The sequence below is a fragment of the Mesoplodon densirostris genome, chromosome 18 (genome assembly GCF_025265405.1).
Source record: "Mesoplodon densirostris isolate mMesDen1 chromosome 18, mMesDen1 primary haplotype, whole genome shotgun sequence".
Classification (NCBI taxonomy): domain Eukaryota; kingdom Metazoa; phylum Chordata; class Mammalia; order Artiodactyla; family Ziphiidae; genus Mesoplodon; species Mesoplodon densirostris.
The window spans coordinates 46553857-46580394 of record NC_082678.1 but is presented as its reverse complement, the minus strand read 5'-3'; the positions used below and the strand labels follow the sequence as shown (position 1 = coordinate 46580394).

General features: G+C 57.8%; 1 protein-coding gene across 1 annotated transcript in view; it reads right to left on the bottom strand.

The window, feature by feature from the left end:
* The window catches only part of ATP2A3 (ATPase sarcoplasmic/endoplasmic reticulum Ca2+ transporting 3), a 30109-nt gene extending 8171 nt beyond the window's left edge, over positions 1–21938 (bottom strand). Inside the window, exons 1-14 of the mRNA XM_060080582.1 lie at positions 21731–21938; positions 12420–12437; positions 12053–12135; positions 10508–10612; positions 10187–10325; positions 9842–9922; positions 9666–9751; positions 7628–8092; positions 5579–5667; positions 5308–5410; positions 3927–4058; positions 3408–3533; positions 2118–2336; positions 1673–2008 (exon numbers count right to left, since the gene is read on the bottom strand). Coding sequence (XP_059936565.1) covers positions 1673–2008; positions 2118–2336; positions 3408–3533; positions 3927–4058; positions 5308–5410; positions 5579–5667; positions 7628–8092; positions 9666–9751; positions 9842–9922; positions 10187–10325; positions 10508–10612; positions 12053–12135; positions 12420–12437; positions 21731–21938 — 2190 coding nt within the window. The remainder of the gene's footprint in view (positions 1–1672; positions 2009–2117; positions 2337–3407; positions 3534–3926; positions 4059–5307; positions 5411–5578; positions 5668–7627; positions 8093–9665; positions 9752–9841; positions 9923–10186; positions 10326–10507; positions 10613–12052; positions 12136–12419; positions 12438–21730) is intronic.
* Between the last annotated feature and the right edge of the window lie 4600 nt (positions 21939–26538).

Sequence of the window (26538 nt, the reverse complement as noted above, 5' to 3'; positions counted from 1 at the left end):
TGGTGGTGCAGTGGTTGAGAGTCCACCTTCCAATGCAGGGGATACGGGTTCGTGCCCTGGTCTGGGAAGATCCCACATGCCGCGGAGCAACTGGGCCCGTGAGCCATGACTGCTGAGCCTGTGCGTCTGGAGCCTGTGCTCCGCAACAAGAGAGGCCGCGACAGTGAGAGGCCCGCGCACCGCGACGAAGAGTGGCCCCCGCTCGCCGCAACTAGAGAAAGCCCTCGCACAGAAACGAAGACCCAACACAGCCAAAAATAAATAAATAAATAAATAAATTTATTAAAAAAAAAAAAAAAGAATGGACTTGTGTTCAAGATAAAAAAATTAGATTAAGGTAGAGGTCAAGTCAAGGCTATGGTACATATCAGGAATGATATCATGGTAGAAGTTGGAGTTGAAGTCAAGGTCAAGACTGAAGGCCAGATAAAAGTTGAGGTCAACATAAAGTATTGGATTGGGGGTGTGGGATCAATGTCAGGGATCAGATCAGGGTCCAGGTCAAGACTGGAACCCATATCAGGGTTGAGCTCAGATTATAGAATCAGTTTAAGATGGTCAAGGTCAAGGTCAGGGACCAAGTCAGTGTGAAGATCAAAATAAGGTCAAGAACAAGTTTACAGTCGTAGTCAAGTCAAGGTTGGTGCCCAGCTCATTATCCAGGTCTAGGTTGAGCCACAGGTCAGGATTAAGGTCAAGGTAAAGGACTGGGTTAGGCTGGAAGTCAAGATTATAAACTGAGGCCAAGTCAGGGTTGAGGTTGAGGTTAAGAATCAGATCAGTGTTGATGAAGAGGTCAACAATCAAGAAGGACACAGAACAAAAACTGGGTCCAAACCAAACGTCCATCCAGAGGTGAATGGATAAAGAGACTGTGGATGGGACTTCCCTGGTGGTGCAGTGGATAAGACTCTGCACTCCCAATGCAGGGGGCCTGGGTTCGATCCCTCGTCAGGGAACTGGATCCCACATGCAGGCCGCAACTAAGGAACCCTGGAGCCACAACTAAGGAGGAGCCTGTGAGCCGCAACTAAGGAGCCCGCCTGCCGCAACTAAGACCTGGCGCAACCAACCAAACAAGCAAATAAATAAATAAATAAATCTTTAAAAGAGACTCTGGTATATTCACACAATGAAATGCCACTGAACAATAAAAAAGCAATCATGTAACTGCAACAACATGGGTAAACCTCAAAGGAAAGAAGCCAGACACAAAAAAGCATGATGTATGCTGTATGATCCCACTCATATGAAAATCCAGGAGAGGCAAAACTAATCTATGATGCAAAAAAATGGGAAGGAGCATAAGGGAACTTCACGGGTTGATGGTAATGTTCCCTATCGCGTGTGGGGGAAAAATGTACTGATGTCTGCAACTTACTTTGAAACACATTTAAGAAAAGATGGGTGAAGGATGGGTAGATGGATAGGCACGTGATAAAGCAAATAGAACTATGTTATTTATAGAATCTAGATGGTGGATATTTATAGGCATTCCTAGAAAAATCATTTTGATTTCTCTTCGTGTTTGAAATTTTTTGTAATAAAATGTTGGGAAAAATAAGAATGAAGCAGAAGCAGCGGTTGCCCGGGTTGCTCCTCCCAAGGCCTATGGCAAGTGCTTCACCCCGACCCGCGCCACCTCCCCCAGGCTCCCGTTTCGTGGCCTCACCATGGCGGTGATCTCGTTGAAGGACTGCAGGTTCTCCACGATGCGGGACTTGTGGGCGGGCTCCACCCGGGCAAAGCAGCGGGCCGTGCGGCAGGCGTGGCGTTGCTGCTCGGGGCTGAGGTCATCAAATTCTCGGCCCGTGTAGGCCTTGCCCGCCACGTCCTCCGTGTCCTTGAAGATGCCAAGCCGGCGGCAGATGGCCACAGCCGTGCCTTTGTTGTCCCCCGTGATCATGACCACACGGATGCCCGCCTGGTGGCAGCGTGAGATGCAGGCAGCCACCTCGGGCCTCGGAGGGTCCAGCATGCCCACGCAGCCCACGAAAGTCAGGTCCGTCTGCAGGGAGGGGGCAGGTGCGAGTGGGGCCTGGGCCCATCCTCAGCCTGCCACCTGCCCAGCGCCGCAGGCGGACATGTGGCTCCCAGCCCTGGGGCCCAGCACCCACCTCGTACTGCACAAACTTGCTGCAGTCGTCTAGTTGCATGTCCTCCTTCCTCGGGGGCGTATCCCGGGTGGCCAGTGCCAGGCAGCGCAGTGTGTCCGAGCCTGAGCCCCAGTCCCGGATCTTGGCTAGGATCTGCTCCCTGGAGGTGGTGTTCAGGGATACCGTGCGGCTCCCCACGCGGACTGAGCTGCAGCGCTCGATCACACTCTCAGGTGCCCCCTGCCGCGTGGGGTAGGGGAGGAGACAAGTCCGTCAGTCAGGACTCCTTCCCTCCCTCCTGCCTAATCGAGGAAACTGAGGCCCAGATACGGGGAAAGGTCACCCAAGGGGACACACAGCAAGGCACAGACCAGAATCCATTCTTTGGAAGCTCAAGAGGGAACCAATTAGGCCCCACTGTGAGAAAGCCCAGAGGGAAGGGGGCTCACACAGGGTGTGACACCGTGTGAAGCCCATGCGGAGGCACCCTCCCCTCACCAACTTGCAGCTGAGAAGGCCTGCTGCAGCATTTTGGGGGATGGGGTGGGAATGGCAGCCCTCCTGCAGGCCCTGCCTCCCTGCCAGCCTGCTGCTACCGGGACCCCAGTTCTGTGGGGTGCTCGGCAGCGGGGCCAGGAACAGAGCCCTGCTGAGGGTGTGTGGGGTGTGGCTCTGGGAAGGTGGTCTTGTGGGTGCCGGGCTACTCAGCGGCCTTGGGGTCTCAACCCGGATCTCGCCCGAGGCCTGGGAAGGGCCTCTGAATCCTCCATCAGTGCCTCGTCCCCCTCCTCAAAGGGCATTCCAAATGCTAGGTTTTTTCAGCAGCCCAAGCTCCCAGGACAGAAGCTTGTCATTTCCAAAGAGGTTAAAACCCCCCACTGCGCGTGAAGACGTGAACGGGGGTCTGGATGGGAACGTGGGACTCGGTTTCCAAAATACAAAGCACCAAAGTTGCATACCAACCCCCTCAACACTCCCCATCAGAAGCAAAAGGGGTTCCAAGGCCTTCCAGCCTGACCTGCTGTTCAGATGGGGAGCCCGAGGCCCACATGGGGGTACGGTGACCGCAAGGTCATGTGGCGAGGCAGTGCCTCTCAGCCCAGAGCTGGGACCACAAGGAGGGGCAGGCCTCAGCGTCTGGCTCTGGCTTTATCTGCCCCACACGTGGATCCCACTCCCAGTTCCCCGTGGCAGGCTGACCACCCTTGTTCTGGAGTCGTGGCTTTGACAGAGGGCCTCACACCTCCCCCAGTCTCCCACCGCTGCAGGCTCTGGCTCTTCAGAGGCCCCAGGCTGGTCAGGCAGGCCCACCTTCACAAACATCTTGCTGCCCTGGGCCGCCAGGCCAGGGCGGGTGGGCGTGCAGTACACCGACATGGACTTCCGGTCTCGGGAGAACTCCAGGGTGAACTCCTTCTGCAACAGCTGCTTGATGACCTGCAGGGCCCAGGTGGGTCAGGGTGTGAGGGGCAGAGCCAGCAACTCTGGCTGCTTCCTTGCCAGCTGCTCAGCCCCGGGAAGAGCCTCTTGCTCCCTGCACGATGTTGTCTACCTTCTTCTGACCCTGGCATTCAAGGCCTCTCTCCCCGTCTCCAGCCCCAGAAATGCCCCAGAGTTGCCATTTCCTGACCACGCTGTGTAATTCCCGACTCTGAGTCCTTGCCCACACTCAGCTTTTCTTCTCTTTTCCCCCTAGACCAGTCTCACTAGGGGTCTGAGGGCCCTCCTCCTCCCAGAAGCCTCCCAGGACTTCATTCCCTTCCTTCCCTTCTCCAGATGCCCCAGAAGCCCCAGCCACGCGGCCTGTGGCCGAACCCTCAAGCTGCTCACCGTGTTGCAGGCCCCAGCTCGCTCCACCCGGGACAGGGCCTGCAGGTCCGTGTCAAAAACATTCATCTTCTCGACGAGGCAAGTCAGGGCCGTCTCCGTGGCCTCTCCCACCTTCTCATACACGCCCTTCGCCTAGTGGGGCCCAGGTACAGGGAGTGAGGGGCAGGGCGGCCCCCAGCCTCACCTCCCACACGCTCCCTGCCCCCTGGAGCTCCCTTGGCCAGAATCACCTGTAACCTCCTTTGCACCAGGCCTGTGGGCCCTTCCCAGCCCAGCTGGCCTGGGAAGCATCTGGCACTGATGCGCACCTTCCCTTCTGATCCTCCCTCCTCCCCTGACATCAACGGCCATGCGCCTTTCCTGTCCTCCGAATCACTCTCTGCTCACGCTTCTCAGCTTCCTTCACCAGGTTCCTCTTTCTAAACCTGCTGTCTGGGCCCTGCTCCTTCTGTACCCCCCACTCTCCCTGAGGCCTCATATGCCCCTGGCCTCTCCCATCCTTCACGGGCTCATGACGGCCAGGGCCCACCCAGCCCACTGCAACCTCTCTCCTGAGCTCCAAGCCCACACGTACAGCTGCTGCCTGTTGGACTTTGTTCCCTGGGGACCCTCAGGCTACCTCTCCCCCTCCCTATTTTGCCACTCCCATGACAGTCCCAGCCGGGACAGCAACTACAAGCTACCCTGACCTCCTCCCTCTTTCACCTAACCAGTCACCAAGTCCCAGGATCTGGGCTCCAAACTCTCTCTCCAATGAGAGCTACCCATGCCTCCCCCCATCTCCCTGGAGCCCCAGCCAGGACTCAGCTGGCACCTCTCCGGCCTGGATGACCACAAGGGGCTCCTCGGCTCGGGTCTTGCCCAGTCTGCTCTGTCCTCCACACAGAAGCCTGGGTGACCTTCTGTGAATGCAGATCTGACCGTATCACTCTCCTGCTCCAAACCCTTTGGTGTCTGTCTACTGCCCTCAGCTGGGCATCAGACTGACTTGGCCAAGCGCCCCCGCCCCAACAGGCAGGAGCGGCCTCCCACATGCTCCAGCCACAGGGAAGAGCATTCAATGCCCGTTTCTGGGCTGTGCCTTCTGCTTTAGACACTTCTTAGCCTTGTCCCCCAAACCTCTTCCCCCAGGCACCCCTGGGCCTTCTGCCCTTTACATTACAGTCCCCCACAGCCCAAGAGCCCCGAGCAGGGTTCCAGAGCCAGCCTGAGGAAGAAGGAGGGGTGGCAGTGTGGAGTGGACAAGGATGGCGGTGCTCCTGGGGTGTGGCACCCCAAAGGGGCAGGGACCTCCAATCCTGCGAGCTCTGATACTCTGGGAGAAAGGTCTGCTCTGAGCGCCTGGATATTAGGGGGGTCACGAAGGGGAGCAGGGGCCCACCTCGTTGTAGTCCAGCGCTGAGTCATTGCACAGGGCGCAGATGGTCGCCAGCTCCGCCAGCGCGTCAAACTGCCCGCAGCACACAGGCCACCCCCCCAGCCGCCTGTGGGGCCAGAGCTGTCAGTACGGTGCCCTTGTCCCAGCCCCTGGGCAAGGCCCAGCCTCTTGGCCCCCCCGAGAGGCCTCGCCAATGACAGCTCTCAGAGCTGTCCTACATAGCTCCGCCCACCAGGAAACCCCGCCCACCTGAGCCCCCTCGCCGAGCACTCACACTTCGCCCTCCGGGGCATACGTGGTGCCCGAGATGGTGAACTCGTGCAAACTGCAGGTACCCGCTTCGGCCTCGGCTACCACGAACATCTGGGGAGCGCAGGGGCGTGCTCAGGCAGGCCCTCCTCCCTGGGCAGCCAGTCTGACTCAAGGCTGACCCCAGGGTGGTGTCCTGTGGGTCTCCAGAGGAGGTACCGGCCTTCCCTCCCCCAGGGTCTTGGAGGTGAAGTGTAAGAGTACTGCGTCCAGGCTGAGGCCGGGCCTCTCTGCCCTGCCCAGGTGTGTCCAGTTCGGGCTTGTCCTTTGCTCTAGACCCATGAGAGATTTATGGCAGATTCTTCAATGTTCTGGGGCAGCTGCCAGCTTGACAGAGCCCTGAGCTGGGACAGGAAGCCTGGGTCCTTGCCCATCTCACTATGTGACCCCTGGCGGAGCACCTAAGCCTCAGTTTCCCCACTGGTAATGGGGAGAAAGTGGGATCAGAGTGCAGCTGCCCCTCCTTGCCCTTCAAGGGAATGAGTTCCTGACCTCCAAGGGAGGAAACCTACATAGCATCCTGAGGCACAGACCCCTGTCCCCAGAGAGTGAGCTCCTGCCCGCAGGGCCCACCCCTACCTGTGCCCCTGAGGGACAGGGGGCTCACCTCTCCCAGGGCAGCCCATGTCCTCATCTGTCAGCCAGCTCTGCCAGGGAGATAATGCTTGCTTCCTGGAAACTGCCTCACTGCACATTCCCAAGCCAATGGCCAGCCCAGCACCCAGCAGGTGCTCAATAAACATCCCTTCCATTGCACTTTCCTCCCTGCCCCTGGGGACAGCCCTCCAGCCAGCAGAGCCCCTGAGAAGTCAAGTTTCTTAGCCCATCATCCAGTATGTAAGGCCCCTACGACTTCCCTATACTGTGTTTTTCAAACCGTTATTTCAGAATCCCTAGTAGGACTATTCAAATGAAGCCCTACTAGGGATTCTAGCAGGTCAGGGGCTGCAGGGCAGTGAAGCGTGCTGGTGCCCCCAACCCCATGGCAGCTCCTGATGGGCTTCTGTGGGGGACTAAGGTCTCAGATATAGAGCCTGGGTTTCCCAGGCCCAGTGGGCAGATTATGGGAGCAGGGGTGGGAGAGGAGTGACTGGGGGACCTAGGGAGTGGGAAATCCGAAAGCTTCACCGTCACGCCACCCACTCCTCTACCCCAGGGGCCTGCTGGAGTCTCAGCCAGACTCCCTGAAGCACGTGGGCAGCAGCCCAGGATCTGGGATCAAGTGCCAGGGAATGAATAATTCCTGCCTGGGCCCTTCCCAGGTCACTGGAGCTGGCGTATCTGGTGATAGGCGTTGACCACAGAGAGTCATGGTGGTGAAGGATAGAACCTGGGTCCAGTCCCTGGTCCAGAAGATCCCACATGCCACAGAGCAACTAAGCCTGTGTGCCACAACTACTGAGCCTGCGCTCTAGAGCCTGCAAGCCACAATTACTGAGCCCTCGTGCCAAAACTAATGAGCCCACGCGCCTAGAGCCCGTGCTCTGCAACAAGAGAAGCCACCGCAATGAGAAGCCCATGCACCACAGCGAAGAGTGGCCCCTGCTCGCCACAACTAGAGAAAGCCCGCACGCAGCAACAAAGACCCAACGCAGCCAAAAATAAATAAATAAATAAATTTCTAAAAAAAAAAAAAGAAGAAGGAGAAAAAAACGAACCTGGGTCCAGGCCCAGCTTGGATCAGATGCCCAGGCTGTACTTGACCGTCCCCTGTATCCTTTATGATTACCTGGCAGGGCTTGCACACCCAAACTTCAGAGGGGGAAACTGAGGTTCACAGATGGGCAGTGGCCTGCCAGGACCCTACAGAGTGACACATGGGTCCTAATGATGCATGTCCAGCCAGGCTTTGCTGCTCTGCCCCATGAGAACCTGGATCTGCTCCCCACCATGGGGCAGCACACAGGTTCTCTCCTCCACCTCTGGCCAAAAAGGAGTCAGGGAGTGGCCCAGAGAGGGAGCCTAGCCTGCCAAACATCACACAGCAATACCCAAGCTGGCTGCAGCCACTCACCCGGCAGACCGACATCTGATTGGTGGTGAGTGTGCCCGTCTTATCAGAGCAGATGACCGAGGTGCAGCCCAGGGTCTCCACGGAGGGCAGACTCCGCACGATGGCGTTCTTGCGGGCCATGCGCCGTGTGCCCAGTGCCAAGCATGTAGTGATGACAGCCGGGAGGCCTTCAGGGATGGCGGCCACCGCCAGGGCCACGGCAATCTTGAAGTAGTAGACAGCACCTCGGAGCCAAGAGCCGCCGTGGGCCGGATCAGCAAAGTGACCGATGTTAATGACCCACACGGCCATGCAGATCACAGAGATGGCGCGAGACAGCTGCTGCCCAAACTCATCCAGCTTCTGCTGCAGGGGCGTCCGCTCTGGGGCCATGGCCGCCATCTGACTCCGGATCTTACCCAGCTCCGTGTGCAAGCCCGTGGCCACTGCCACACCCACCGCCTTGCCCGATGCGATGTTGGTGCCCTGGCCGAGGGAGGGATAAGGAAAGGGCTGGTTAGCACCCCAACTGGGGCCCAGAACCCCTGATCCCTTCAGGCTGGGGTTAGGGCTCTTATCCCCTCCTTGGTTTTCTTTGTCTCCATACTTAGTGCTCCCAGGGGTATGCCACTGTGTAGTCTCGAGGCATCACTGTCATCGCTAGGACAGTGTCAGCTCTGTGAAGGCAGGGACTTCGTTCAGTGCCACGTCCCCAGTGCCTAGCATGGGGGGCCTGGCACAGAGGAAGCACCAGCTGATATTGACAGTATGACCAACCAGCACAGCACAGCACCAACCCATCAAAATTCAGCTCATAAACGACCGATACAGCCACACAGGAGTGTGGCTGACCGTGATCTCAGGTAAACAGTCGATAAATATTTACTGAAGAATCCAGAAAATTTGAGCTGAAGTCCATCCATTCCCAAGGCCCCAGTAAAATCCCCAAGCCCTGGTGCAAGTGCCAGCCAGCCTTGAGCCTCTGTGTCCTCTGCTGTAAAATGGTCCAACAGAGGCCCGAGACACAGCTGCTCTGAGGAGGCTCATAACTCGGTCCCTTTCAGACAGGTGTGCTATGCTGAGGCTGGAGAGAAGTTGGGTTCTGGTAGCCTCAGCGTCCCTTCTGCCCTGAGCCATGCAGCTCCTGCCCCCGCTTACGGGCCCCTCCGCTAAGGAAATGACCTGCAGTTAGCCAGGGCACCCTCCTTAGAAAGCTTCCAGTGACAGCTTCTAATGCCTGAACATGCCCCTTGGTGTTCCCTCCCCACCCAAGGCAGCTTGTCCCAAGCTTCCAGGCACCTAGGCAGGGTGCTCTCCTCAAGAAGAGCTGTGGGTGTATATCACTTTCTCCATTTCTGTTCACTTCTGGGGAGACTTTAATAACTTAGTGCCCAGGGCCACTGCCAATTGGCCTGACCCCTCCTTGTGGCCTCCATGGGCAACCTGTGAGCATCACTGGTTAAGCCCCTCTAAGGCCACAGGGGCTGATCCCTCCCACCAGAGCTGAACCCATCACTCTCCCTGAGAAGAGCTGGGTGGCTTGGAATCTTGCCTTGGGGATCAGTTTTCCTATCTGAGAAATGGACTGTTCCTGATATCCTCCTCCATTTTGGCAATGCTTCTCCCTCTAGAGGATTCTGTTGAGGCAAGAGAGGCTCTGCCTCTCTCCAGTTTAAGGCAGGATAAGCCTAGCAGGTAGGAGGAAAAGCTCTGGAATCAGGAGTCTGACTCCACATCCCAGCTCTGTCACTCGCTGGCTGTGTGACTTTGGGCAACTTACTTAACCTCTCTGTGCCTGCTTCCTTGCTGGAAAATGCCGACAAGAGTACTTATTTCAAAGGCGCTGTGAGGATTAAATAAATTAATACAGGTAAAGGGCTTAGAACAGGGCCAAGCACACAGCCTTCAGTAAACACAGCTATTATTATTACTATAAGTTTGTACGTATTCTTAATAACGGATGAGGTTCTTTCCCACAGGGCTTCAGCTGATTAATCTAAATGTTACTATCTTTATCATCATCGTCCAGGCAAAGGCCCCAGGCATCCCAAGCACTTACAGAAAACAGCATGTTCTTCTTGTCCTGGTTCACAGCTCTGGGGTCTGGGATGGCATCCGTGTGCTTGGTCACAGACACAGATTCACCTGGATGCGGAATCAGAAATGAGAAGCCCCACGTGAAGGCACCTCTGTCCCCTGACCCAGCCGCCCCTGGTTCCGGCCTCCAGGCCTCACCGGTCAGGATGGATTGGTCCACTCTCAGCGTGGTAGACTTGATCTCGATGAGACGGAGGTCAGCGGGCACTTTGTCTCCCACTGTGGAGGGAGAATAGCTTGGCTGAGGGTGGTTTTGGGTGCCACCTCCCGGGAAAGCCAGGAGGGCTCCCAGAAACCAAGGCTGGGGCTGGGAGGCAGAGGCCTGAGCTGTCCCCTGGCCTACAGTTCCCTTATCTGTCCGATGGGGTTTTGGCCAAAGAGCTTTAGAGGAACCCAACAGCTACCCCCTCTGCATATATAGTCAGAAAGAGAAGGATGGGCTCATCCGCGTCACATAATGAAGGGCGGAGGCCCCCAACGCACCTGCCACTTCCACGATGTCTCCGGGGACGATGTCCCGGGCGCGGATCCGCTGCACGCCCTTGCGGTCCGAGCGGATCACCTTGCCCATCTCAGGCTCATACTCCTTCAGGGCCTCAATGGCACTCTCAGCATTGCGTTCCTGCAGAGGCAGGAAGGCTGTCTGTCCCTGCTGGCCCCAGCAGGCCACCCCCTTGGAGTGACACCCTTAGGGCTTGGGATGGATCTGGAAGCAGAAGGACCTGCAGGATTCCAGGACCAGATGGAGGTCACACCCAGCAGCTGGGAGACCCCAGGGCCCAGTCCCACCACTGAGCCTCCCACCTGCCACACGCCCACGATCGCATTGGCCACAAGGATCAGCATGATGACCAGGGGCTCCACGAAGGCAGTTGTGGTCTCCTCACCCTCCTCGAACCAGGCCAGGACCTGCCGGGATCAAAGCTGGTGAGTTTAGGCTATGCCGTGGGCCAGGGTCTGCTTGCCATTTCCTTTGTGTGCTGGGTCTCTGTCTGCTCCCATTTTGGGGAAAATACCCCTGGGGAGCCCCGGACCTAGAGAGGTCTGCTCTCAGAAGGCCTTGGCTTAGGAAGTCCAGTCCCTGCAGGTAGTGACCACCAGAGCCCATGTCCCACCCCACCCACTTTCAGGGACATGGGGACGTTGTGCGACAGCCAGCAGGAGGTGTCACCACCTGCCAGGCGGTGGTTCTCGGAGCAGGCGTGGTGTGCCCAGACCAGGAGCAGCAGTAGCATCACCCGGGAACTTGTCAGAAATGCAAATCCTGGGTGTCCATCCCAGACCTCCCCAGTCAGAAACTCTGGGGCGGGGCCCAGCAGTCTGTGTTTTAAGCAGCCCAGGCGATCCCGCTGCAGGCTCAAGTTCACGGTTCACAGACCAGAGGACCATGATTCCAGCCAGAGCCCAGGCCTGGAGGCGCGAGACCTGGTTCAAGTCCGTTCCCACCTCTTGGCCCAGGTGGGTACTTGTCATCCTCTCCAGGCCTGTGTGTCCATCTGTTCCGTGGAGAGGGTACCAGAACCCTTTTGGCTCAGCTGTTTTGGGCACCTGCCTGGACAGACTTTTCTTTTTTAAGAGTCCTCCGTTTCCAAGCAACAGTGAGTGGCCTGGGGGGTCAGACACAGCTGGCTGGGCCCCTCCTGGCTGGAGGGGCCTGGAGCAGGAGTCACATGCACCCCCAGGGCTCCATTCCCTGCGTGATCGTTGGGTCTCTGCTGCTCAGCCACTGGTGTTCCCCTTCCCCAGCGCTCCACTCTGGCCCCGTGGCCCTGCAGGTGCAGAAGGAGTCTGAGCAGGGCGGACGGGGGACAGCAACAAGGGGCAGCGTCCACGAGGAGGCTGCAGGAGGTTAAGGCCTGGAGTCTGTCTGAGGAGCTCTGGCAGTCACAGAATGCGCTCACAGCCGGGGTGATTTCACCCCCCAGGGACATTTGGCAACATCTGTAGGCTTGATTGTTAAAAGTGGGGAGTGCTACTGGCATCTGGTGGGCAGAGGTCAGGGATGCTGCTAAAAATTCTACAGTTCACAGGACAGCTCCCACCACAAAGAATTATCTGGTCCAAGAAGTCAGCAGGGCTGATGCTGAGAAACCCTGTGCTAAGGCAAGGAGGGGCGGGGTCAGACCTGTGCTTTTGCAAGCTCACCGACAGCCAGGGGACAGATGGGAGCCGGGAGTCCAGTGCGGGGGGCTGCAAGGGTTTGGGCAAGGGCAGGGGGCAGGCAGGGGCCCAGGGATGCCCACAGCTGAGAGGACAGCCCTGTGGCTCAGAGCCTGGGCCTCTGAGCACTGCCCTGACCTGGTCTCCCTCCCGGGTTGCCCAATGCCATGAAATGGGGACTCTACTTACGAAGGAGACCAGGGCCGCCAGCAGCAGGATGCGCACCAGGAGGTCCTCAAACTGCTCCAGCACCAGCTCCCACAGGGACTTCCCTGGGAACGGGAGCGCCGCATGAGGCCTGGGCCCCTGACGGATGACCTGCTTCCACGCAGAGCAGGGGCGGCCTCAGGACCACCTGGCCCACTCCCTCCCTACCATTTGAAGAGGGAGAGCCCGAGGCCCTGAGAGGCACAGATGGGCAATGCCGGGGTGGGTGGGGGGAGGTGTTGCTCAGCAAGGCCCCACCCAGCCGGGGGTGGGGGGAGGACATGGCCTGACAGTGAATGGCCCACGATGGCGTCTGGTGACCTCATAGGCCGCCTGGCCCAAGGCTCACCTTCCTCGGTTGGGAGCTCTGCAGGATCCAGGCAGCCACGGGAGCCATGGGGAGACAAGAAATGACTGGGTTATAAAGTGGAGTTTGAGCAGCCGCTCCCCATGTGCCCACCGGGACCTCCACGATGGGCAGGACACATCACCCCAGTTCTCTGAGATCACAGAACAGATGGTTTGAGCCCAGATGCTTCCACCCCCCACCCTCACCTCACTCTGGTTGAGGAAGGTCTGGTGTGTCCTGGCTCACCCTGGGACAAGACGGGAGCCAGGAGCAGCCTCCTAGACACTCCCCCATTGCACAGAGGGGTAACTGAGGCCTGGAGAAGAGAAGGGACCCCTGAGGTCACACAGGGAGTTGGTAGTTCTCACAGCTCCCTGCACTGCTCTTTCTCAGATGCCCACCTGTCCCATTCAATGTCCCCCACCCATGGCAGGGCAGCCCCTCCCTCAAATTGAGAACATCGGCTCAGGCCACCTCTGACACATCTGCTTCTCCAGGACCACAGGGACAAGGCCCACAGCACTGCTGTCCCTCTGAGCCCCACCCCATCCCAGGCTCCCCCTGAGCACGACCCCAGCAGCCAGCATCCCGGGCACTGAGAAACCCACCGCAGTTCAGTTCCTAGAGGTTGAGTCTCAGCTTGTCCCCTCCCAGGCCCTCCGCTCCAGGCCAGCTCAGTGAGGATGCAGCCGGCATGCCCAGGCCCAGACCACAGAACATTTTGAAGAACCATGTTTCCAAACACCTGCTGTCACTTTACGGGCTCCACTTTTATCTCCTGTTTCCCGAAGCACCTATGTTACAGGTGGAGCTGGCTGCCCCAGTACCTGAAGTCTTGGAATCTTCCCAACAGCCTAAAGGGGAGGCAGGAGGGAATTCCGACCCCGTTTCGCAGGTGCAAGAGTGAGGTCCAGAGTGGATTCGTGGCTTGAACAAGGTCACACAGCCAGCAAGGCTATCTGTGGGTCTGTGGAAAGGGGCCCTGGACGGGCTTCTCCCTCCTCCTGCCGAGCTCGGGACCTGCCCACGGCTGTCTGAGGCCCCTCCCAGAACAAGCCTGAGCCTTGCCTCCTCTTGTCTACACCCCCAGCCCCACCCTGGGTCGCTGGGGAGCTTGTTAGCATGCAGCATCCGAGCCCCACCCCAGGCTGGCTCTCCCTCTCTCCTCCTCCCTGACATGGGTCCTTGCCTCTGTCCACCTGCTTTCGGCTCGAGCAGCTGCCAGCATTTCTTCCCATGGGCACCTCTCCCCTGACCATCTGTTTCAAAGGTCTGGGGTCTGCACCTGGCAGCTGAACCATGGGGAGTAATAAGCAGCCCACTGAGCTGCAGGAATCCAGGAGGAAAACATGTAACCTAAAAATACACTTTCTAGCATTTTCTCCAAAGTCCTATTTTAGGCAATGGCTGACATTTTCCGTGGAAAATGTAATCTCCAGTGTCCTGCGTTGAGATTAAAATCAAACAGACTTTTTCCTTCTGATCTGTTTAGCTGAGGTGAACAGGAAAGGCGGGGGGAGGGCCAGGCCTGGTTTCTGGGCCAATTCTTCAATGGAGCAGCGTCCTTTAGAGGTCATCTCAGCCATGCCCCAGCCTCATGGCACACATCAGTCTGCTTCTGCCATGCTCGACCCAGGAGACTCCTCAACCCCTCACCTCTGCAGGTGTCTTCAGGGTCCTGACCTAAGGGACAGTGTATCCCTAAGTCTCACCTGAATCCCTCCTGCTGTCTCCCTGACCCCTCCCTCTATCTGGCATGTAGCCCCTTGATCACCATATTCCTCAGGGCTTTTTTTCTGGGTAGGAGTGAGGCCTGGGGTTGGGAATGATGTTATGGGACACACATACCAGCTCTAGTCCCCCTGCAAGCTGCCCTCTGCCTGCAGGTCTCACCAGTTCTCCTTTCTCTCCCTTTCCACCTGGATCTCCCCTTCTGCTGACCCGCAGCTCGATCCAGGGTCCACTCTTGGTGGTGGTCATCAAGCTGTTCCCCAAATACTTCTCATTCTCCCCACCTTGTGGGCACACAGTAGGACTGCACATCCCAGCTTCCTGTGTGAGTTGCAAAAGGAAGGATGTATATTTGGGCTGGACTGTTGAACTGCCGGAGAAGGGCGCCGTCCGATGGAAATTTCTGTGATGATGGAAGAGTCCTATAGCCGCACTGTCTGATACGGTAGCCACCAGCCACATGTAGCTACTGAGCACTGGGAATGTAGCTAGTGTGACTAAGTAGCTACATTTTATTTATTTATTTATTTATTTTGCCACACCTTGCAGCTTGCAGGATCTTAGTTCTCTGACCAGGGATTGGACCCAGGCCCCCAGCAGCAGAAGCACGGAGTTCTAACCACTGGACCACCAGGGAATTCCCTACATTTTAAATTATACTTAATTTTTATTCATTTAAACTCAATCAGCCACACAAGGTTAGTGGCTGCCCTATCGGACAGCACAGTCTGGAGTTCTTTGACCCTCTGCTACAGCAACCAGCACCTGTGCAATGGTATCTGCTTTGTGAACCTGAGTCACAGAGTCGGGAGACAGCGAGCCCCCAGATGAGCTGCACTGAGGTACATATATACAGTGTGCGCAAGAAATGACCTGGGTTGTTTCAAGCCACTGAGATCTGGGGGTTGTTACTGCAACATAACCTAGCCGATCCTGACCAATGCCCCCTTCTCCCCAGACCTGGCCTCTACCGCAAGGCTCCCCTTTCATCCCCATCTGCTGCCCCTGGGGGAGGCTCAGCCAGCCATGAGGTCACCACAGATGCCCTGCCCATCCCTGAATGAGGGCCATCCCTGCTCATGTAATGCACATGCTTCCAGTCATGTCTGAGTAGCTGGCTCCCCGTGGGGCCCGAGCCTCATTTGGAAGACGGAGTACCCACCCCCACCCAGAAGGGCTGCTGTGAGGATCAGCATTAGTATCATTAATATTAATAAGTCACATTTATTGAGCACCTACTATATACTGAGCAGTGTGCCAGGTGCTTTACCTACTTCATCTCCGGAGATAAACGGGAGGGCATTGTGCGCCCAGCACGTGAGAAGGTGCTCCACAGACAGAATAATCACTTCCTCATGTGCATTACTCTCTTGTGATTCTCAACCCGGGAAAGAGGATACAATTATCATTCCCATTTTACAGAGTAGAAGTACAGAGAGGTTGAGTGGCTAGTTCATGATCACACAGCTGGGAAGTGGCAGGGAAGCGTTTTGAGCTCAAACCCCTGCTCTGGACCTCCTGCACTCACGCCTAGGCTGTCCTGCCTTCCCATCCCAGTGGTCTCCCTGTCTCCCCCCAGCCAAGGTCACCTGAAAGAACGTAATATCCCATGTCCTGATTGTTGGGCTGGATGCCCTCATCCCATCAATCGGTTCATCCTTCTATTGTGACCCTAGAGCCATCAGCCCAATCATCCCGGCCCAAAGGCTCTTCCTCACAAAACAGGTGGTGTTTTGGGGGTTACTAGACCGTATCAGCTCAGGCCTGATCTGCTTCAAACTCCAATCCCGCCAAGACTCTGAATAACCCAGTTCTCTCCTCACATGAATTAGTTCCAGGGCCACGGTGGGGGATCCAGGGGCTAGGAGAGCACCTCCTCCCCTTCCCAGGCATCCCTGGAAGATGCTGGTTCCCCCTTGCCATCTCCAGGCTGCATTTGGTAGGGCTGAGCCAGTTCCCCTTGAAATAATGGCATTGGGCCCTCAGCAGCACCAGATGCCCCATTTGTTAAGTGAGGAGAATGCCCTGGCCCTGCCCACCTCTTGGTGCCATCTGCCAGGCTGCACGGGCCAAGTCAGTAACAGGAGGTGCTGCCCCTCCCAGACCCCAGCTGGGCCAGCCTGGGGGCATATGAGCCCCCACTATCCTTGTCTGGACCTCTCACATGGTGGCTTCTCCTGGCCAAACCCTGCTCTGGGTCACTGTTGCCAGACTGAACCAGCCCATGTCCACAGATGCCCGATGCGGAGCTGGCCTGGAAGGGCCTGGGATGTGATTAGAGACACTCTGCAGCTTAGAGCAGAGAGCCTGGTCCAGAGGGCTGGGGTTCAAATCCTATATCTTGGTAGTTCTGTGGCCACAGGCAAATCACTTTAACCCTGGCTGTGCCTCAGTTTCCGCATCTGGAAAATGGGGATAATAATAGTAACTACCTCATAAGGTTGCTGTGAAGATGAAATGATGTAATATGTATGAAGAACTTAGACTAATGCATAGCACATGGTGAATGCTCAGTAAACATCAGCCATAACAACAGTTAAGAGGATGGAAGCTCCAGTGTCCCTAGCACCTGGGACAGCGCCTGGCACACAGTAGGTGCTCAATAAAACTGTGAATGAATGAATGAATGAATGACCCTGCCCCGCTCACAGACCTTCAGTGGCTCTCCTGGACCTACAGGATAAAGACCAACCTTAACAGGGCCTTCAAGGTCTTCCTGGATTTGCCCCAAGCCACCCTTCCAGAATCACTCTTGTATCTTAGATGTCCGTCCCTCCCTCTGCCAGCCAAGTGAGATGCCTCAGGATTGCTACCATGTCCCCTGGTTTTGCTAAAGCTTTCCCCCCCTCCAAGATTTTGTTTCGCCATTTTTTCTGTGCAGGGTACCTCCCCATTTCCTCATCTGAACCTCCAGGAAGGCTTCCCAGAAAAGCTCTGCTCTCAAGGGTCATCAGTGTTGCCTTCTGCTTCCCGCCCGGGAGCACCCCCAGGGCAGGCAGGGGCTGAGTCATCCTTGGGTCCACACAGAGCCTCACTGAATTGCTTATTCGGTTGCCCCATGGTTCAGCCCTGGACCCTGGGCCCACAGCCCAGAGCCCAGGAGAAGGGGGGTGCAGGGGCAGGGCTGCCCCCAGGCTCCACACACCACCTGCTCCCCTAATCTCCCCTTGACTCCTTCCTTCTCACAACACTGGAAACTGGTATTTCGGCTTCTAAGTGTTGGTGCCAGTGGGAGAGGTGAGTACTCACCAAGGTCTTCCTCAAAGGTAAATTTACAGAGCAATTAAATCCTCACTCACAAAGTCAGGGAGAGACCTTGGCTGGCAGACTCCACCCCGCCCACCTGGCCTGCCACCGTCTCCAGGCCCCACCTGGAGTGGATAACCTCTGCCCTGGTGCAGCCTTACTGGCTGACCAGGCCCAGAGGCGAAGTGTTTGCTGGGCGTCCTCCGTGCTGTGAGCAGACCCAGCCCCGCCTCAGGGAGCTCCTGGTGCAAGGGCTTGGGGTTCTGCAGGGGCAGGGCTGGTGCTGTTCCTGAGAGGGGGCGCTAAGGCTGCCCAACAAGGGCGTGAGAACTGGGGTGAAGCCTGAAATACCCGCCTCAGATCCGAGTCAGTTCACATCTGCAAGGCCCTTGGGGGATCTCAGGGGCCTGTCTCTGCCCTACTGACAACACTGGGGCCAAGGAAGCGGGTACCTGGGCTGAGGGCAGGAGATAAGGTCACAGCAGAGACCCCACAGGCAGGAATCTAAATCCAGACTATCCCTCCCACCTGGCACCCCTGGAGCTCTGGTACCCACTGTACAGATGGGCAGGCTGAGGCCCAGGAAGGCAGGCTCCAGCCCCTGTCACAGCCGCTCCCCTAAACAGAGACACCGCCCCTCCCCCGCAGAGACTTCCTGGGACCTTGCCTGACTCCCACATCAGTGGGCTCTGGGGTGGGGGTGGCTTAGGTGTTGGCCCGCCCGCTTGGGGGGACACCCCCAACCCAGTCCTGCCTCCTGCCTAGGCTCACGTCCAGCAGGGGTGACAGGGAGCCCATCCACGGACATGAGGAGATCACATGGCTCCTGCATATATGAAAAAATGCCCAACATGACTGGCAAACAGAGAAATGCAAAGTAAGACTATGAGAGGCCACTCTTCTATGAGATTGGCCTCCAATAACACACTGTGCTGGTGAGGTGGTGGGGAAATGGGCAGGTCAACTGGTGCAACTTTACGGAGAACAATTTAGCAACAGCGGTCAAAATGTAAAATACACATGCCCTTTGACCCAGCAATTCCCCCTCTAAGAATTTATCCTTTGGAGATATTCACAGTGTGTGAAATGACATGGGGACAAGGATGTGCCTTATAACGTGTGTGTGATAACAGAGGCTTCAAACAACCCCAGAGCCCATCAAAAGCTCAGGTGAAGAAATGTTGGAACAGCCACATGATGAAACTCTGAGTGGCCACTAGGAAGCCCAAGGATGCTCCACGTGGAACCATCAGCAACAGTGACTCTGTCATGTGGAAAGCAGGGGCAAAACAGCCCTCAAATCCACTCCCTTTCATGTAAAAAAGATCATCGATCACAGACCCAGAGGTGTCTGTGAAGGAGACACTGGGGTGGTTGGGAATGGGTCATTGGGGACAGGGTTGGGGAGAATTTACTATATACCTTTTGTACCTTTTGAATGTGGTACTGTGTGCACATTTTTATTCAAAAAAATAAGTTGAAGGGATGCAGAAAGGCCCCTCCGAGAAAGCTGAGTCCTGGGCACCTCTGGGGTTTGCAGAGAAAGGCGGCTCACAAGAGGCCAGGGGCCTCCCACTTACTGCCCTGTTGGGGCCTCAGAGGACATGGCTACTTGCTGGGGTTGGGACAGATGGTGGGGAGGGAGGTGCGACTCCCAGTACACTCACTGACTGAGGCCCCTCCCCCAGCTCTGAGGAGCGGGGAGGGAGGATCCCCAGCCCCTGCTTCCCCTCTTCCTGTGCTGGCAGAACTTGTGAACTTCAAGACTTAAGCAAATGACTTCCTTGTGGTTTCCAGCCTAACGACCTTGCAGGTGCATAGACTCCTGGGGTGGGGGAGGACACTAGTCCCTGGGGTGTTCCCTCCACCTGCAGATCCCGCCCCGCCACCCCGTTTCTGGCCCAGAGCCAGGCCCAGCTCCTTCTGCCACAAGAAGGGATGGCTTGGTGTACGCAAACACTCACAAATGTCTGGCATGGGTCCTATCGTAGCCTCACTTATGAGCAAATAGAGGCACTGAGAGGCAAAGCAGTTTATCCAGGATTGCACAGCTATGAAAGGGCAGAGCTAGGGCTCAAAACCCTGTCAGCCTCACCCCAGAGGCTGCGTGGGTAGAGACCACGGGACACCCACGCCTCCTCCTGAGGCCGGGGCTCTGCTGGGGGAGCATGAGGCAGGAAGGGGCAGCCCACTCCCTTCTCCTCACCTGATGACTTCCAGGGCCCTGGAATGCTTCCTGAGGAAAAAGCCCTTGGGGGCCCCGCGGGGGCCGGGGGCGAGGCTGTACCAGCTCCTGTCTAGCTGACCCCAGCTCCTAGCACAGGCCCCAACACCAGGGTCCCAGAGTCTGCAGAACCGATGACCCCCTTGAACAGACAGGGGGACTGAGGCCCAGAGAGGGGCAGGCGCCCAGTACCAGCTCTACCACTTACTGTGTGACCTTGGGTAAGATGTCTAACCTCCTGGTGCCTCAGTTACCTCCTCTGTAAAATGGGGATGACAACAGTTGTTTTCATAGAGTTGTTTTTGGGAAGGAATGAGACAAGAGGTGAAAAGTGCTATAAGACCAATGCCTGGCACGTAGTATCAATAGGTAGTCAGTGAACATGGGCTTTCATTTTTACTACCATCGAAGCACAGAGGAACCAGAGGAGCCCAGGAATGGCCCCCTAGTTTTTCCTACCACCCTCCCCAAAATGCACATCCACCTCTCTGGACCTACACACTGCACCAACATCCTTATTCATCACCCCACACAGATGTTCAGCAGCCAGGGCACCCCCAAATCCTCTCACCTAGACAAAACAACATGGGGGGAACTAGAGGCTCCCTCCTTCCCAGCCAGCTTCCCCTCCTCATGAAGACATGGGGGCCAGAAAGGAGAAGGGTGTTGGCCAGGGTAACGCAGGGCAACATCTGTGTGATTCTGGAGGCAGAACCAAGGGCTGGATCTCCAGCTTCCCTTGGGAATCAGGACTCCCAAGCTGGAGGCCACAGCAGCACAGAGGAGGCGGTGGAACCCCAGACCTGCTGCCCCGACCCCCAGCCCCACCCATGGGCTGGGGGACCAGCCCTGATGCCCTGCGCTCCTGCAGCGAGGACACCCTCCCTGCCAAGTCACTAGTAGGGGATATTAAATAATATTTATCTCCCTAGTTCCGCCCACAGCTCAACTAAATATAGCAACTAATTTTTTCGAAAAAGGATTTCTGCTCCAGAAAGATAATATTTATATAAGAGGTGGTTGTCATAAACCAATACAAAACCCAAAGCTCCCTTTCTGACAGCTCTTCGTAATTTTCAAGCCAGCCCTGAGCAGTGAGACACACAGGCCAGAGAACCTTCCTTCTGGCTGGTGGGGAACCCTGAAAGGGTGAGGCCCCAAGTTCTGAAAGGGCGTGGGTCCAGGCTGCACTCTGGGGATCGAGGCGACATTTCTCTCTGGACCCCTAACACTCTGCCCTGTGCCCTGGGGGTGGACCAAAGGGGTGGCAGATCCTGCCTGCAAGCGACCTGGGGAGGGACCTCTATATCTTCTACCATCTCTGGGTCATATCTGGACAGTACCGGCACTTGCCGTGCTTTTTGGCAGGTGGAGAATCCCACACTCCTTTGAACATGAGGAAGAACGATACCTTTCCCTCCCAAACAGCAACAGCATGAAGGCTCCCTCCTTGCCCAGAGATGGGCAGGCGTGGCTCCAGGTCACCCAGGAAGGAAAGGCCTCCCCAGGCAACTCCCTGAGGGAGGCCTTGAACCTGCCACCCCCAAGGAGGTGGGTCTCCCGCCTCAGCAGTTCAAAGCCCCACCGACTCCGCCAGCCACATCCGCCTGGGGTTGCAGAAAGAGGAAGACCTGGGGGTGGGGTCACCAAGCCTGCCAGCTGACAAGCTGCACCTTCTGGGCGTTTTACTGAGCCCTCGGAGGAGAGCCTCGGGGTCAGCTAGGAGGCTGGGCCTCAGAGTCCCCGGCTGGTCCCTCGCCGGCCGACCCCGGTGTGTGCACCTGCACGACTCCGGCGGACTGCGGCGGCGCGGGGATGCAGCGCTGAGCGCCGATGGGGGTGGGCGAGGGCCTGCAGGAGTGGACTGGGACGCGGGTGGAGGTGGGAAGCCCGGAAGGGCCGCATGGGTCCCTGGGCCCGGAGGGAGGAGAGCGGGGCAGGGGAGCCAGGCGTCCGGTCTCCGAACCCGGAACCCGCACCCCCGCTTCCCCTGCGAAGGTACCGCGCAGCCCCCCCGGGAGCCCCAAGGGCATCTGCAGAGGTTTCCTGAGCCCTCGCTTCCTGCCTGCCCGCCCGCCCGCGGGGGCCGATGGCTGGGAGGGGAGTGGACCGCTCCGCAGCCGCGGTGCCGGGGGCGATACGGAGACCGCGGCGCACGCGGCCCCGGCTGCCCCCGCGTGGCCCGCGCTCTCACCGTTAGGGCCGTAGCGCTCCCGCGCGCCGGTCACCTGCTCCGGGCTCAGGCCGCCCTCGGCAGTCACCGAGAAGCGGCGCAGCACGTCGGCGGCCGGGAGCAGGTGCGCCTCCGCCTCCTCCATATCGCCCACCCCGGCAGTCTGCGCCGTCGGCACAGTCGGGGCTGCCTCTCCGCGGGGCTACTGCGCGGGGCGCAGGGGGCTCGGGCCCCGACGGGCGCCGCAGGAGGCCATGACCGCGCTGGGACCTTCCCCGACGGCAGTGGCGGCGGCGGCCGCGGCCCGCGCCAGGATGCTGCGCCCCGGGCTCCCTCCCAGGGGCGGGGCGGCCCGGGGCCCGCCCCCGCACTCACACCCCTTCCGGCCGCCCTCGGAGCCCTCCGCCCCGCCCCCGCAGGGCCTCGGGGCGCGGAGGCTGAGCTGCCGGCCCATTCTGCAGAAGGGGGAACTGAGGCCGCCCACGCGGAACGCGCTGAGCTTGGGGGAGCCGAGGGAGCGTGGTCCGGAAGGGCCTCGACCACTGTCCACAGAGCTGGAAAGAGCGGGGCAGGTCAGAGAACTGGGGAGGGCTGCTGAGCACGTGTCTCTGAGATGCCTTCTTTTGAGCCCTCTTGGGTCCTGGGAGGTTGCAAAACGGGGATGTCCATAGAGGGGTTCCTACCCCCTCCTCGAATTCTGCAAAGTGTGTGTCTAGAGGGAACCCAAAAGCCTGTGAATAAGCAAAACTCCTCTGGAGATTACTTGATGTTTTCTTCTTTTGATGTTTATGCTTGCTTTATTGTTTTCCTAAAGTCCAGCGATGAGCTGTTATTCCTCACACAATCAGAACCTCTAACAATAATGACCCAGTATATAAGAAAGTAAACCAGTCTTGCTACCTTAGACTCACACCTTCACCCCAGCAGGAAATGTAACTGCCAGGTGGGATGAGGGTTCCCTGGAGAAGTCTGAGGGTGTGTGTGGGAGGCCTCTGACCAGGCCCCCAGGGAGAGTGACCCTGGCGCAGGGCAGGGGAGGGAAGCGGAACCCCTACTCCGGTGCTCCCTGAGCTCCACTCTGTCCAGGGGTAGCAGGAGGAGGGCTGCAGGTCAGGGAAGCAAACTGTGGGAAGGCAGAAACCACGCACCACGCCAAAGGGAAGAGCAAAAAAGAGCAATCTACTCGCGCCCCTCCAGCTTGAGAGACCCAGCCAGTCTCACCCCACCCACCATCATACCCCTACCGGTGGCCTCTGCTGCCCAGAGCTCTGGGATCCACCTTGGTGGCCCAAGGTCAGAGATTCCAGAACTGAGCCCACTCAGCCGGCTGTTCAAACCCCAAACCCTATAGTGCCTCTGCAAACAGAAAGCCTTCTGGGAGACTGCAACTCACACACACAAGCCCCAGCTTCCAGTCTGGCCCCCCCTGCTGACCCCTACCCAGTGTCCCCTCAGTGTCTGATCTCTTCCTCCCAGGATGGGGCCATGGTCCTGCTCCTCTCTCTCCCCTTTGCCATTACTCCTTGAATATAGAGATACTGAGTGAGGACTAGCTGGCTGAATGGTCCAGTCCTTTGCTGCTTTTGACAGGTCACCCAGACTGACTCCAGGGGCATCAGCTGGGGCTCAGCCTACTGCCGTTGAGATAGAGGAATGCTGGTTTTCTGGCTGTGGCTTCATGCAGCCCGACATTTTAGATCTCAAGTCCAATATTCCCTGTATTTCCACCCTCTCCGTTTCTTCCCCCACCACTGTAGTCCACAAAGACAGCCCTACCTGCATCTCTAAGTTGCCAGGAAAAATCTTAGCCAGGGCTAGGCGGGGACAGAACCCTACAGCTTTCCACTAGAGACCTCTCTCCCAGAGACATGAAGCCCTAGTCACAAAGCAACTGGAAATCCCTCCCCCTCCCCCACTTACACATCTTGGGGTACGACTCCCGTTTGTCAGCCCCAGGGACCTTAACACTAAGCCTCTCCCACTCCACCCCACCCTCAGCTGTCAGTTGGTGCTTGCTCAAAGGCAGAGCCAGAAGGCCTGCCTGTTTGCTCTGGCAGCCTGGCCTATCTTCCCTCTCTCCAGCCCACCCACTGCACCCCACCCTGCTTCCAAACCACCACAAGCAGGGCCAGCAGCTGCCAGCAACTATGGCCCCCACCTGGCAGGTTCACACACCTGTCAGCATGCCCACCTGCTTGGCTGCCCCCATGACAGCTTCTGGGCATCGCTCCAAGCTCCACAGTCATTTCACACTCCAACTACTTGCCTAGTTGCTGTGTGCCCACACCCCCCCGCCCCGCCAATATGCCCTCTATCTGCACCTAGACATACAGCTGGTAGCCAGGGGGACATGGTCACAGGCACGCTGTCCAAAGGGCTGGTCTATCCTCCCCACCTCCCAGCTGCCAGGTACTGAGAGCTCTAGGCCTGGCACCCAGTCCCAGCTCTTTCTCAATCCCCCACAGGACAGATGATGGCAGAACTTACCACCTCTTTGGCAGGAGGCGTGCCTGCCAACCTCACCCGTTGGGGGGGCAGAGTGGAGCATGGGCGAAAGGTAGGTCTTTGCCGGAAGGATTTGGACACATGAAGAAGAGGGTGTCACAGGCAGAAAAAACAACCTAAGTTAAGGTGGGAAACCTCGTGTGCCAGAGACAGTGACTCAGCCCCTCAGCACGGCTGCATCAGGAGCACGAGCACGGGGATCAGGAGGGAAGAGCGGAGAGGCAGGGCTAGGACACTGAGAACCCTGATCCACCATTTAATGGCCTGGCCTTTTAAGCAGTGAAGATGCGAGGCCACATTTGCTTTCTAGAATAGCTTCCCCCTGGAAGCTGGTAGGGGGACAGGATTCAAGGGGAGAGGAGACGCTGAAAGGACCCCACAGTAAAAAATGAGGAGGTGTAGACCAAGGCAGAGGGACCTGGTTGCGGATTAGGTTCAGGGATGAGAGCAAGTGAGGAGTGACAGCAGACTCCCGAGTTGCTGGTGGGTGAGGGGTTCAGCCCTGAGGTGCGGGAGCAGCGGGTTGAGGTGGGAGGGCGTGTGGGGCCAAGTGGAGTGGGAGGGGCCTGGAGGACTCCACGTGGAGGCAGAAGAGGGTTCCTCTTGCAGCTCCTCTCTCCCTGCCCTACCTATCGCCTATCGTCACTGCCCCCGCTCAGGCCCCACCTTCTCTCTCAAGCTCTCCAACAGCCTCCTCCCTGGCCTCCCTGCCTCCAGACTTACCTCTGTATATCAAGATTGCCTGCCTGAGCTGGTGATTTCATTACTTCATCCCTCTGCTCAAAACCCTTCCTTAGCTCCCCATTACCGGCAGGATAAAGTCCGGACTCTTCAACCCAGCAGGCACAGCCCTTTCTTTACCAGTCGGCTCCTACTCATACCCAAGCAAACCGGTCTCCTCAAAATTCTCCCAAAGGGCCTTGCACATTCTAGCTTCAGCCCTTTGTCCAGGCTGTTCCGCTGGCCTCAAGGGCTCTCCCAGCTCCTCTCCCTAAAATGTCTCCCCACGAAACTCAGTTCCTTGGCTACCCCAACCCTGTGTATTCATGCTCTTCCCTGCACGCTTCTGACCGACTTTGAATGAGGCCCCATAGATCAAGGCCTATCTCCCCATTGCACACAAGGGGAAACTGAGGCCCAGGGAGAGGATGGGACTCAAACAGGGACGTGGAGCCAGGGAGGCCAAGGCAGAGCTTCAGCTGGAACTCCCAGGCCAGGTGTCCTGTTCCTCCTCTGCTGATGGCTTTCCCTGGTGTTCAGCTGCTGGGATACCTCTGCTGGGCCAGGCTGGGGAGGTCTCCTCCGAGGCCAGGGAGTGAGCTTAGGACAGCCTGGCCAATGGGGGCTCCAACCTGAACCTGGGGGAGGGTCTTGAGCAATAGTTCAGGGGACAGGCGCTGGGCCAGAGTTTGGGAGGACCGGAGGCAGGAGGACTGGGCTCCCACTGCTGCTGTCCCAGCTTCCCCCGTCCCTGACTCCCTCTCTCCCTCCCTCCCTTCCTCCCTCCCTTTCGAGTCCACTGTCTTAGCCTCACCCCACCCACTTGGACAGACCCCGTGAAGCGGGGGCAGGGAAGACTGGCCCCCAGCCATACAGAGTGGGAGACCCTCCTGTCGGCCACCCTCCTAACCTCAAGTTCTTTTATTTCAGTCTTGGGGACCCCTGGGCAAGTTCCGGATGTACCCCACCCCCCAGTCCTCCTGGGCCTAGGGCCTCTACTGACCTGGAGCCACCCTCCCACTCTGCACCTCCAGCCTCTGCCCGTGCCCTAGGTGGGCACCCCCACCCGCTGACCTCCCCTCGGCCCTGCCCCTCAGGGGTATCCAGCTTCCCTGGCCCACACTCATCCTCATCACTTCCAGCTGCCCGTGTTGTCCCACTGGGGCCACAGCTAGTTCCCTGTACACAGTAAGAAGTTTCTTGTCTCTGGATCTTTGCTCACTCTGTTCCCTCTGCCATCCTCTGGGGCTTGTTCCTATTAGACCTTAAGGCCCAGAAGCCATGGCTCATCCCTGAGGCCAGTAAGACTCCCATCCCCCGTATGACCCCATCAAGCTCCCCGCACCCTGCACTTACTGTCTGCCTTGCAGCCCCGTCTGTAGTCACCCTTGAAGGCAGACTCACCTCAGTTCTCAGGAGGTGTCAGGGAGGGTGTTTGTATGACTGAGTTAAGGCAGGAAAACTCCGGAGCCTCTTCCTGGGAAGGGGGCACACCTGGCCTTCAGGGACCTGGGGAAGTG